The sequence below is a fragment of the Cajanus cajan genome, chromosome 11 (assembly GCF_000230855.2).
Source record: "Cajanus cajan strain Asha chromosome 11, NIPB_CcT2T_4, whole genome shotgun sequence".
NCBI lineage: Eukaryota > Viridiplantae > Streptophyta > Magnoliopsida > Fabales > Fabaceae > Cajanus > Cajanus cajan.
Window position 1 is genome coordinate 26,496,529 of NC_138527.1, and position 14,397 is coordinate 26,510,925.

Here is a 14,397-nt window from a genome sequence, read left to right on the forward strand (position 1 = left end):
ACTTTACCCAATTAATCATTCAACTAAGATATGGTTTAACTACTATTATACCAAAAGCACATAGACCCTAGAGGGAAACAACTTAATTCACCTCTAGCATCTATGTATCTCAATTTAGACATGTATCTTAACCACATGTTCACAACTTTACCATTTTACGTAACATACATCTTTACAACTTTCTACTATAAATAACTAAATAACTTAACAATTGAACCAACATCAACCTCAACTTAACAACTTCAATTGCAGCATAGGAACAATGCAAACTTCCCTTACTTCTTTGGAGGATCAAAATTTGTTAAGGAGAAAAGGAAGAAGATGCTTCGCACGAATCCAAGCTTGAGTCATAAAAACTTCACCTACACCCTAGACCCTCCTTAGACACTAATCAACTATACCAAGAAGAAAGAAGATCTTAGAAATAAAGAGCAAAAAGTCAGCTTCTCTTACTCTAACTTCACTATTTCAAGAATAAACTCATGGAACCCTCCAAGCCTCGTGTTACATTATGCATTGTCAATGTAAAAAAAAAATTCACTATTGACCAATCAATAAACATGTCATACATGATGTTTTATAATTTGATAACAATCTAAAATTGTTTTATACAAACAGTACATAGCCTTTTTGTTTTTTCTTTCACAAAAATGCATTTACGAGTTTATTGCATTGGATCGATGCAAACAATGCACGAATAAGAAGGTCATTCCAAGAAGAGATTATTGTTGTGGGATGTAATATTTTTATGACATAGTGAATATATTATACAAGACACTAAGGTGGGTTATGTTGGGGAAATAGTTAAGAGGGAATATATAGGGCGGCAAAGCAATATGAGACAAGTTAATTTAGTATATAAAGAAAGAATGAGTATAAATTAGTTGGCTCATAATAGAAACCATGGTGTTGAGAAGAAGCATTATTATTGCAATAGCAATAAGAGTGGTTGTGAATGTGATTTTTCATACTCAAATATGCATCTCAGTGTCACTCATCAATAGGCATAGCTTTCCAAAGGGTTTTGTTTTTGGCACTGCTGCTTCAGCTTTTCAGGTTACTTTACTTTAGTATCTTTCTCTTTAATATTCACATTAACTCTACTTCTAAGTATTTTAATTATAAGATAAATATTTATTTTCTATAATTAAATTTTATTATAAATATTTTGTATATTATATTTTAAATTTACGATAAATAAGTTATTTTGTGACATAATGATTTATTTTAAAATATTAAAATTTAATTTATGGAAGAAAATGATCGATTGAAAGGGACAAACAATTGAAAAAAAATAAGTGTATTTATAAAGATAAGAAAGAGAATAATTTAAAATAGCTGAGACAAATTTCTTTTGAACTAATTATTAAATCGGATTAAAATAAAAAATAAATAAGTCTATTTGAAAAAAACTAAAAAGTTATAAAAAAAAAAAATGAATGATCATTTTATGAGATTAGAATAAGACACATGACTTGACAGAGTTGTAATAACTACTCCAAACAAAATTCTTTTTAAGAAAAACTGTTAAAACACTTGAATACAAATTCTTTCATTCAAAATTAAGAATCAAATTTTTAATATAAACATAAAGTTAAATTACTCTTTTATTCCTAATTTTATCTAATTAATTTAATTTAGTCTATTTATTATTATTATTATTATTATTAATTACTAAGATACTTTTCTTTCCATTTTATTTTAACCTACTCCACTTCGGTTCTAGCTAGACAGAATTAATAAGGGAGGTAAAACTCTCATTACCAAATTTTAAATAACTATATTTTTAATACCAATATTTTTTACTTCTAATTAAATTTGAATCACTTGTTTACATTTAGTTTGACTTTTAGAGAAAAATTATTTTTAAATAAAATTCAATTAAAAACTACATTAATTAAGTAAGTTTTTAAACACACAAAAATGTGTGTATATAAGTAAGAATTTAATTAAAAATATATTGACGGTGTAAATTTTTATAATTATATATAACAAATTTATATACTTTTATAATTATTTCTTTGAATTATATTTGAATTTTTTTTCTGAATTAATATTACAAAAGATATATTAAAAGTTTATTAATTTTGAGTCATCTTTTATCAGCTTAATGATAATGAAATATGTATAAGGTCTAAAGTTGTTTTTGTCCACAAAACATGATGTCAATAATTATGTCCAAACATACGTATAGTCGTAGTATAAATACGAATATTCATGATTCAATAAAGAAAATTTCAAGGTTCATGATATATACACTCCCCTTTTTTTTATAAGTACACCTCATTTTTTAGAAAAAATAATTAAATTTCTAAAATATTCTTAACTTTTAATTTTTAATTTTTTAATTTTACATCCACAACATTTAATTTAGTATTTTTGTTCACACATCTTCTTTTTTTTTTTTTTTCAATTTTTACATGCACCTCCTTACCTTTCTTTCACCCCACCTATTTTGGTAACATGTAAAAATTGAAAGAAAAAAAAATTATGAAGAAGAAGAAAAAAGTAAAAAATTGAAGATTAGAGGTGTAAAATTAGAAAAATTAAAAAAATTAAACTATAATGTTTTATAATTTTTTTAAAAAAAATAAAGAAGGTGTACTTATATAAAAAGGAGGTGTATATCTCAGCCAAATTTCAACCCATGTTTCTTTTTTAATTCAGTCCAATTGTGACAAAAAAAGGGTCCATTAACGATTGAGCTTTAACGGGCCAAGCCCGAGCTAGTAAGCTTAAGTCAATGGCTCATGATATATACACCTCTTTTTTTTTATAAGTATACTTCTTTTTTAAAAAAAAATTTATAAAATATTATAATTTTTTTAAAAGAATTTAATTTTACACTTTCAACTTTTAATTTGCTACTTTCTTCTTTTTATTTACACACTTTTTTTTTTCTCTTTCAATTTTCACATGTTACTAAAATAGGTGAAGTAAAGGAAAAATAAGGGGATGCATGTAAAAATTGAAAAAAGGAGGAAAGATGTGTGAAAAAAAAAGTAATAAATTAAATGTTGTGGATATAAAATTAAAAAATTTAAAACAAAAAATTAAGAATATTTTAAAATTTTAATGATTTTTTTAAAAGGAGATGTACTTATAAAAAAAAGGAGGTGTATATATCATGAACCTAAGTCAATTACTTAACCGGAAGAAATGGGGACAAAAGGGCCCAAAAGAAAAAAGGAAGAATTAGGGGACAAACAACCCTATCCCAAATTTTGTTTTGCATTAATGATGTCAGGTCAAACACTTATAGTATTATTTTTGTATAGTGCGAGTTTCAAGTTTTGAAATTAAAATCAAAATGTTATAATTATTTGCATAAAGTATTATTATTATTATTTTACATATTTTTACATTTAGGTTGAATTAATAATATTGTTTGATTTTGTAATAGTATGAAGGGGCAGTCAAAGAAGATGGAAGAGGGCCATCTGTGTGGGATACTTTTTCTCACACACCAGGTAAGTTATTATAACAAGACTCTGAGTAAAAAATATCAAATTTTCTAATGTATATTTAAATCGATATTTTAAAAATTAGATTAATTATTAAATCGATCAAAATCCTAGATTAGTGAGTTAAGGATTAAATTGGTGGGTCACTGAACATATATTAATCTCTTTTAAATTTATTTTTTAAAAAATCATGTTATATATATACCTTATTTATAAATTTTAATTAAATTCATATTATGTATTAAAGAAGTTTTAAAAAAATTAGAATCAATAAAATACAGACACGCAACAAAATCATAAAAGGATTAAATCACATAGATTAATATATAATTTTAAAATAAAAACATACCATGTGAATTGTTTAAGTTAATTACATAACAATAGGGTATGTTGATTACACCCTTAAGTGTAACTTTTACTATAGGTATTACACCGCTCAATAACTTTATATTAAATGTGAATTTTATAATCAACTGTTAGATTGAAAGTTCTTTACTCTTAGATCATATATACAAAATTTTATATTAATTCTAGATGATTTGATACTTCATTCTTATAAAACAAAATTAATGTAATATATACATTTCAAAATATAATAAAATATAAAGTGATGTGAAGTTATGATTCAATGGTTGGATTTACAAAATTCACATTTAATATAAAGTTATTGAGCAATATAATACTTAGTAAAAGTTATACTAATATTGTTTGAACTCTCTTCATATATTATATATATATATATATATATATATATATATATATATATATATATATATATAAAGAGAAGGAGATATTCATTTACTCTAATAATAAGTCTATCTAGACTTACTCTATTCAATAACTCATGATCTATATCAAATTTTAACAATCCAACTATTGAATTTAAAGTTTTTAATGCATAGATCAAATATGTAAATTTTAAAAAAAATTGAACACTATTTGATACTTCGTTTCATTATTTAAATTAATGTATAAAATGATTTTATGATTATTTGTCAATTTGAATTAATGAAATGAAGTATCAAATGATTTTCAATTTTTTTAAAAAATTTGCATACTTGATTTATGCATCAAGAACTTTAAATTCAACAATTAGATCGTTGAAATTTGATGTAGAACATAAATTATTAAATGGAATAAGTCTAGATAGACTTACTCATAGAAGAAACGAATCTCTCCTCATATATATATATATATATATATATATATATATATATATATGAGGAGGGATCTACTTAATCTAATAATAAGTCTATCTAGACTTATTTCACTCAATAACTCATATTTTATATCAAATTTTAATGATTTAACCATTAAATTAAAAGTTATTAATGCATATTAAAAATTTAAAAACTATTTGATACTCCATTACTTGATGCAAAGCAATAAATAATCATAAAAATATTTTATACGTTAATTTGAATTAATGAAACTAAGTATCAAATATTTTTTATATATATATTTTTTTTTATAAATTTGATGTATACATTAAAAACTTTTAATTTAACATTATGATAATTTTTACTATATTTTACTAAAAAAAAAAAAAGAAGTTTTAAAATTGATGAACTAGTCTAACCATAACTCATTGGTTTGATGGTTTGACCAGCTAACTAGTTAAGTCAAGTATACAAACAATCAAAAAAGAGACTCAAACTTGTTGGACCGTCGATTCTCGATTAAATCGATCGGTCTGAACTAATTTTTAATACTGTTTTAAAACACTTGAATCACCAAAGTTAGTTAGTATAAATAGTCCAACATTTATATTTTTTTAACTAAAAATTGAAATTCAATTTTTGACTTGAGGATGAAGTAATGACCAGAAGTACATATCATTTTATTGTTATAACGATCAAATTAATAAAATATTTTTTTATTAAAAAAATCATATGAATAAAAATTTGTGAACCTATGAAAAGGAATAAAAAAGTAATAAGAAAATGGTGCAATAAGATAATAAAATATATTTTTTATGTTTAAACAATATCAGTATTTAATTTTAATTTGAAAGATATAGTAACAAAGTTGTAAATGCAACTAATTTCAAAGGTAGGAAGCACAAGTGTCCTATATATTGTTATTAAAATTTCTCTTGCATTTGTTACAGGAAAGATACTGGATGGAAGCAATGCTGATGTTGCAGTGGATCAATATCATCGTTATGAAGTAAGAATATGAGTTAGTTGGTGGTTAAATTACTATGTAATATTATGTAGTTTTTTTTAAAAAATAATTTTAATCATAATCACTTCAAACATGACTAAGTCTAGTCTTAAATTAATTATTGATTGTTAAAATATTACATATACTATGTTTATAAGAAAAACAAAAACATGACTAAGTTTACATTTTGTATCTTGTTATTTCCATATTGATATTTAAGAAAATCTAATGTTATAAAAGAATCAACATATAAATTTACCAATTTAGTTAGACTAAATGTCATAATTGACCCTAGACATAACTATATTGTAGAAGTCACTATTCTAAACTCTAGATCCCTCAATAAAGGAGCTAAAACAACATCAAAGGAATTCATGCATCTCAACTATATTTTTAATTAATATTTGTTTAACATATTTTACTTGTAAATTTTGGATCGTTTTGTTATTAGGAAGATGTACAACTCATGAAAGACATGGGAATGGATGCATATAGGTTTTCAATTTCTTGGTCTCGAATTTTACCGGGTAAGACTTAGTACAAGCATACTAATTATTTAATATTTATGTTATACATTACTAGCGTAGAAAATACTTTTTTTTTTTTTGTCTTCGTGAAAAAATGAAAAACAATAAATGCCTGATATTATAGAATGAAATTAATAATTTTTTTTTTTTTTTGTAATTTATAAAAGATAGTTATAAATGTAAAATTGTCAAAAAATGTGGACACCAAATGTGATCATTTTCTTTATACAAGGTAGGATATATATATATATATATATATATATATATATATATATATATATATATATATAACAAAATTAACTAAGTTATATGTTTATTAAAATGTTAGTTAACATCATTTATTTTTAATAATCTCACTTATTTTTTTTTACTAAACTGTTATTCATTGAACTTGTTATTAAAAATAAAAATGGAATATATTTTAGAGATGATGTCATTGAACAAGGTAAAAATTAAAATTTATTTATATTTGAGTCTAGTAGAATATTTCTCCTCTCTATATTTAGTGTGTGCATGTGTGATTAGTTACGACTTACTTATATTTACCATTCATTAAATTTGAGTTAAGATATAGTTGAGATTTATTTATATTTTAAGTCTATCATTCATGAAATAAAAAATCATGTTTTTTTTTAAAAGAACATCTCATATATTAATAAAATAAAAGAAAGAAATTATACAAAAGTTTTACACAAAGTAAAACAAGGATCTCCATAAGTAAAACCGCCTAAATCCAAAAAGATATGTACTCAACCCACTAGCTAACTCCCCAAAATACAAAGTCATGAGTCAATGCATCAAGATGCATAAGTAAAAATTGGCCTACAATCATTCCTATACATCCATCAATGCCAACAAAAACTTCTCTAGTGAAAGAATCAAATGGAAAAATTATAACAAGGAAAAACATTTCTCATTCTCATTCCTTTATCAATCATGTTACCATTTCCATCTTCAATTAACACTTAAGCAAATATTTTATTTTGCTATTATACAATGTTAAATTGTTTAAGTTTAATATTTGTCATTAACCTTGAAATTATGATTATTCTAAGCATTGAATTCAAACAAAAACATAATAAAGAAACATTCTAATTATAGATTTTAATGTGTCAGATGGATCTGGTGAAATTAACCAAGCTGGAATAGATCATTACAACAAACTCATCAATTCTTTATTAGCCAAAGGTAATATTTTTTGTTTTAATATATGATCACTAATAATATTTTTTTAGAAGTTAATACGTATTAATTCATACATATGTGCTTTACCTGTATATGTCCAAAACATGTTGTCAAATGACTCTTGCATAATCTATGCTTACTTTACCTATATATGTCCAAAACATGCTGTCAAAGGATTCTTTCATAATCTATACTAAACATATTACTGATATATTAATTGAAGATCCAAAGATCTTTGTCACTCCTTAAAAAAAATACATAAAGAAAAATTGATATCAGAATACAATATTAGTAGGAGTGAGCATATCATTATTATATTGAAAATATGGATTTATTTGTATACATACATGTACACCTTTTGAGAGTCTAATTGTTATGAACCATAATATATACATATTTGTAGGAATTGAACCATATGTGACTCTCTACCACTGGGACCTACCCCAAGCCTTGGAAAAGAAGTATAAGGGATGGCTTAGTCCTATGATTATGTATGAAGTTTAATTTACATATTATTAACTTATCTTTAACTTCACAGTGTTATTATGATTATAGTAATACATAGAAGTGATATTTGATTTTTTTTCTTTCATATATATGTATCAACAGAAAAGACTTTGCAACGTATGCTGAAATATGCTTTAAAAATTTTGGAGATAGAGTGAAACATTGGATCACTTTTAATGAACCTCATACATTTGCTATGATGGGATATGATCTTGGATTTGAGGCTCCTGGAAGATGCTCTATTCTACTTCATCAGTTATGTAGGAATGGGAACTCTGCTACTGAACCCTACATCGTGGCTCATAATGTCCTTAATTCTCATGCAATAGTAGTAGATACTTATAGGAAAAAATACAAGGTAAAGTAAAAAAGAAAAAAAACTCAAATATAATAAATATTTAGAGAATGAAATGAAGAGAGTGATGAATTTAATTAATTTGGATTTTATAATTATAATATAATTGAGGCATTGTTAAAAATGCAACGAGAAGAATGAAATTTATCAAATAGAAAAAATATTTGTAAAATTTAAAATTTCAAATTGGGCTATCAATACATTTTGAAGATTCATGAAATAATAAAATATTTATTTTTAATATATTTTTATTTATAAAATTACAAATATATTTATGTTAAATCTTATTTTCAATTTTATTCTTATTTTTAAAATTTATATTTTTATTATTTTCATTGTTTTCTTCACAAAACTAATTAAGAAAATTTAAAACAAAACATTACATTATCCTTTTAGGTATGTGCAAATTAATGTAAATTTTCATGTTTGTATTTTCTTCATATTTAATGTACAATACTAACTAATGATATTCTTCTATAGAAAATACAAGGTGGGTCTATTGGGATATCTCTAGATGTGATTTGGTTTGAGTCAGCAACAAATTTAGAAGAAGACATTCAAGCAACTCAACGAGCTTTAGATTTTCAATTGGGCTGGTAAATATTTTGCAAAACCTCATACATTTTTATATTATTTAGTGTAGATTAAATAACTTTTAGAAGAAAAAATATATTTCAAAATAACATTTTTTAAGGTATATTCTTGATTTTGCTTTTGTTGACACTTGATCTTAAGGCCTTTCATATATAACTCTAAGTGGTTGAATTCTTCTTAGGTTTCTAGACCCATTGGTTTTTGGAGATTATCCAACCTCCATGAGAAGTAGAGTTGGGAAAAGGCTACCAAAATTTTCTAAATCTCAAGCTAGTCTTCTTAAAGGTTCACTAGATTTTGTGGGCATCAATCACTACACTACATTTTATGCAATGCACAATACTTCTAATATTCTTGGAGTTTTACTTAATGACTACATTGCAGACTCTGGTGCCTTTACTCTTCGTAAGTTAAAACTAAAGCTTATTAATCCATCCCTTTAATTTTATATGTTATTTGAACTAGTGTTTGATTAATGCACCTAATTGAAGATTGTTTTGTTTGTGGTTTTTACTCCTTTCAGCATTTAATGGTACCAATGTTATAGGAGATAAGGTAATCTTTATAAGTGAGAATATATTTTTATGCTTTAAGTTAATGTGATGTTATTTGACTCACAAATGACCTTTTACTATTAATAATGAAGGAAGGCAACAACAATAGAACAAAAACAACAACCCTAATAAGTTATATCAAAGATTCATGTTTTCTTTTTTATTAATAGAAATTATAATTTAAATGACAACAATAAAATTCCAATATAATACTCTGTGCATAGTGTTCTAACCGCTTCCATACCTTATAAATAAAAAGTTTATGTTTTGTCTTCAATTTTATGTTATTTTATTTGTATTAGGTTTATATGAATTGAATGAGTCATAAATGTGATATTCTCTTTGAGTAGCCAATACTTGGTATTGGTATAAAAGTATTTTTTATTTATTAAAAAGTAAAATTATAAAATATAAGAAGATAGATTGAATTGTTTTATATTGATATTTTTTAATCATATAGACTTTATTTTTTTTTCACAAACACTATAAAAACAAAACTACACAAAAGAATCGATTAAAACATGATCAATTGTTTGAAAATTTAGACAAAAGTTTTGAGATAAATTCTTTTTATATATTGTTAAAATTTTTCACTTTGTTGATGATTTGAGTTACAAAGAAATATCCTTAATTCTCAAGTATTCTTTTATAGACATCTTTCAATTAAAATAAAATTTAGTCTTTAATATAAGTCTCTTTTTTCAACCTTCACACAATCCCTGTTACCCAGGAAACAAAATGCAATCTTTTAAGATGTTATAATTTATATAATCATAATTAAAACTCACTCTCAAAATATTTATACAAAAATGAAAGAATAAAAACAGAAGAATTAATGTATATGATTTTATAATTTCCAGCAACAATTTTTTGAGATTCATTGCATATTTTTGAGAGGTGTAACATCTTAAAATTTGAACATAAACTCTATGAATTTAATGCATATTAACAAGATCATATTTCCAAATAGAAAAATTATTTTAACTAGGTCAAGAAATAAAGATAGCAATGTACTTTGTTAGGAAGTTTATTAATTAGCTTAGATAAAAGATACTTTAAACAAAATACTTTTTTTGTGATGTCTCCTTTTTACATGTCAAGTTTAAAATTGAGAAGTATTATTTATTTACTAAATTTGACTTAAAATAGATTGAGACATATTCTTAAAATCTTGATATTCAATTGATCGATTTTCTTTCAAATTATTTAAAAGGATTAAATATCAAACACTTTATTCACTACAAAAAAAAAATTGTCATGCATGACACATATTCAATAAGAACACATTATTTGTCATTAAAAATTACTTTTACCTACATTATAGATACAATTTATGTTAATATATTGTTAAAAAGTGTAAGTATAAACTATAATAACATATAATACATATTGTCGAATCTCATTCAAAATTAATATTAAAATTATTATGTAAATATATATTAAATAGATTTATGTTTATATATATTGTATTTATAATAATATTTTTTATACATTATTATATGTAACATTTCTTATGATGATATTATCCACTTTATACTTTCAAATTATTTGAAAAATATAAATATCAAACCGTTGTAACTTATGTAGACTTACTACTATAATTTTTCTTATTACATGCGATTTTTCCTGTAAATTTTTTAAAAAAATTCGCAGGAAATGTTCCTACAAATTTTTCTGCGAAATTTTATCTGCAGGTAATACCTTCGTGGATAATATGTTTTTGCGAATTTTAAAATTCGCAAGAAATTTTCCTGCGAAATTTCTTACGAAAAAAATTTGCAGGAAAGTTTCTTTAAAAAAAAAATTCGCAAGAAAGTTTCCTGTGAATTTTTTCGCAATAAATTCTGCAGGAATATTTTTTACGAAAAAAATTTAAGATATTACTATAAATTATATCAATAATTCTTCAACTTTTAAATGTTCACAATGAATTCATCTGAAACATTTGTTTCCACGCTTCCAACATGTGATACATAATCTTTTAAATTCTAAGATTGTAGAGTATAAGCCTAACACTCAACCATACAAATCAACTTGTAAGTTAAGTGTTGTCCCAACTTATATACTCTTTAATTGTTTTATTTTCAATCGATGTGGGACTTGAAGTTTTTTTAAAATATTAAACTTATAAATTTAAATATTTTTTTAATTTTTCCTGCGGATTAAAATTGGCAGAAAAATCTGCAAGAAAAGTTACCTGCAAAATTTTTCTACCATTTAATAAACATTACTTGCTATTTTTTTTTTGCAAGAAAATCTGCAAGAAACAAAATAAAATTTTTACCATGGAAAAAAATTTCTATAATCATTAAAATTGTAGCAAAATTTACAAAAATTTCTTGTAGATTATTTTTCATAAAAATTTGTAAGGAATATTTGTAAATTATTTTTCGCAAAAAATTTTTGCAAATACTTTTTACAGGAAAAATCACAAAAAATTTCTACTAATATTTTCTTGCAAGAAAATAACATTTTTCTAGTAGTGACTTAGTAAAGTTACATAAGTAGTTTATTTTTAATTCATCAAAATCAACTGTTTATCTTCATCAAAATTACATAATTAGACAATTTAAACTCTAATATTTATCAATCATGGTAATGAAATTTGAATTATGACTTGCAGGCAAATTCTATATGGTTGTATATAGTACCACACGGGATGAGAAACACAATGAATTATATCAAACATAAGTATGGAAATCCTCTGATCATTGTCACAGAAAATGGTAATTATAAAAACTATAGAGCAAATTTTAGTTTACCTTAACCCTCAAAAGTTGCATTTGTAGCTACTATAAAAAAATTACATTTTAGACGTAATATAATATATATGTAGAAAAGCATGCATCGAGGCATAATTGGTTTTATTATACTCTCTTTGTCCTATAATAAGTGTTGTGATAGTTATTTTATATAGATCTACAAAAATTAATAAGTAAAAAAAATACTTTCTTTGTCCTATAATAAGATTTTCCTCTATGCTGCCACTTCTTTTTCTACTATACAATTTGTTTGACTTCTAAAAATAAGCACGTTTACAACTAAGGGTGAAGATAAGAAATATAAAGGTTACTTGATTAAACAAAATTGGGTTGGACTAGTTTGAATGCATGATTGATTTAAAATGTCGCTTAGCTAGAATCACCATTAGGTTGGTTCATCTATTTGTCAGTTGAATCAAGTTTTTTTTATACCATTTTATTTACTTTGAAATATAGTATATATATACATAATTTCTACATCCCATAATGTAAAATGAATTTGATCATGTATCATACCCTTTTATTTAATCAATCACATACTCACACTTTCTCACTTAACACAGGTATGGATGATCCAAATGATCCATCTATCTCCATCAAAGATGCTTTGAAGGATGAGAAAAGAATTAAATACCACAATGATTATTTAACTAACTTACGAGCATCCATTATGTACGTAACATCTTTTATTCTTTGTATATATTTTAGTACCATAGGTTAATATTTACTATAATTTATCAAGCTAATAGAGTTTTAATGTGATTGCTCACAGTGAAGATGGATGCAACGTAACAGGCTACTTTGTGTGGTCACTACTAGACAATTGGGAATGGCAATCTGGATTCACTTCAAGATTTGGTCTATATTTCATTGATTACAAAGACAACTTGAAGAGATACCCAAAACATTCTGTTGAATGGTTCAAGAAGTTTTTGAATTCAACTTGATGACAAACATGGTTTACATGTAATAGGAAATGGGGAATGTAACATGATCTTTGATTCCTAGAGTTTGTGATGACTTCTTTGTAATAATGGGCCTAAAGAAATTGAAACAAAAGTCTTTCTATTGGGTTAACTCGTATGAGAGTTTTGTTTTTGTCATTGATCGTATTGGACCTCTTACAAATGGGTCTTTCCAATTTCCCCTATTTATTTATACTTTACATTTGAAAGAAAAGTATTAGCCCATTACCCAAAAATCATTCCCCCATGTTTCCATTTAGGGTGTTAATAAACCGATCAATCCATTAAAATAATTGATCAAAAAAAAAAAATCAAAAATTGAAACTGAAAACCCCAAAAACTAAATAATAATAATAAAATTAGATCAGATTTTGGATTTGATTTTGAAAATTTATCTACTCCAATCCAAACCGAATTTATTTATACGCGTATATTTTTATTTATAAATTTATGATATCACTCATATTTTTACATTTTAATTTTTTTTATAGTTTTTTTAAATTATCACATAATTTTTATTTATCTTTAAAAACTATTTAATTAAATATTAACTATTTGAATAAAGGTATATGTAATAAACACCTATAATAAATGCTAACAATATTAAAAATTGTGAATTCAACTAATTTGACACTTATGCTCCTTTCTTAATCAAGAAATAGGGTTTTAATTCCTATTTAGGATATAGAGTTGCAACTAAAAGTATCACTTTATTTTTATAAGAGTTGACCTAATGAACAAGAATTAAAATGAATTATCAATAATTAAAAATAATTTTTTTTGTGAAATAAAATAGTAGAAAAATGAAGACACTCAAAATACTAGATAATAGGGTGCTAATGGGATGCTAGGGTTGCCAACCGAGGCACATGGTCAAATTTAGGTAGGAAAGTGACATCAAGGGGATTTGAATCCCACCATAAGGAAGATGAAAGTTTGGTCCAAAATCTTAACTATTTGTATCAACCTCATTTGCTTAATAATATTGTGTTATTATATAAATTATTTATCTCAAATTTCAAAATAATTTTATATAAATTCAAACATAATTTATATATTCAAATATAATATTATTTATATATAATTCATTATAAATTTTATATATAATAAATATTAGCATGTGAAATTTACAAATTAAAATACCCATTATAATGTTGGATAAATTTGTTTTCAATTGTCTATATTTAAATAGTTATACTCTTATTGGCTATATAATAATTTATAGATGAGAAATTTGATATTTTAATTATGTTTAATATATGTCTCACTATTTATTTAATACTTTATCTGGAAAAAAAACTAAAAATAAACTTAAAAT

The 14,397-nt window shown here is 23.9% G+C and overlaps 1 protein-coding gene across 1 annotated transcript; it reads left to right on the forward strand.

Annotated features, from left to right (window-relative positions):
• Positions 1-903: 903 nt before the first annotated feature.
• On the forward strand, positions 904-14,029 carry LOC109791772 (beta-glucosidase 40). The gene is made up of 13 exons (XM_020351121.3): positions 904-1,056; positions 3,404-3,470; positions 5,575-5,633; positions 6,082-6,157; positions 7,274-7,345; positions 7,746-7,833; positions 7,952-8,207; positions 8,685-8,800; positions 8,980-9,203; positions 9,322-9,353; positions 11,976-12,078; positions 12,678-12,786; positions 12,887-14,029. Exons 1-13 carry the CDS (start codon positions 904-906, stop codon positions 13,059-13,061), a joined length of 1,530 nt encoding a protein of 509 aa, XP_020206710.1. The 3' UTR covers positions 13,062-14,029.
• The last annotated feature ends 368 nt before the right edge of the window (positions 14,030-14,397 follow it).

Bases quoted from the DNA above. Each gene is read 5' to 3' on its own strand.
- LOC109791772 (XM_020351121.3), top strand. From the start codon at position 904: ATGGTGTTGAGAAGAAGCATTATTATTGCAATAGCAATAAGAGTGGTT. The intron at 3,471-5,574 runs GTAAGTTATTAT...CATTTGTTACAG, and splicing joins TACTTTTTCTCACACACCAG to GAAAGATACTGGATGGAAGC. The intron at 7,834-7,951 runs GTATGAAGTTTA...ATGTATCAACAG, and splicing joins TGGCTTAGTCCTATGATTAT to AAAAGACTTTGCAACGTATG.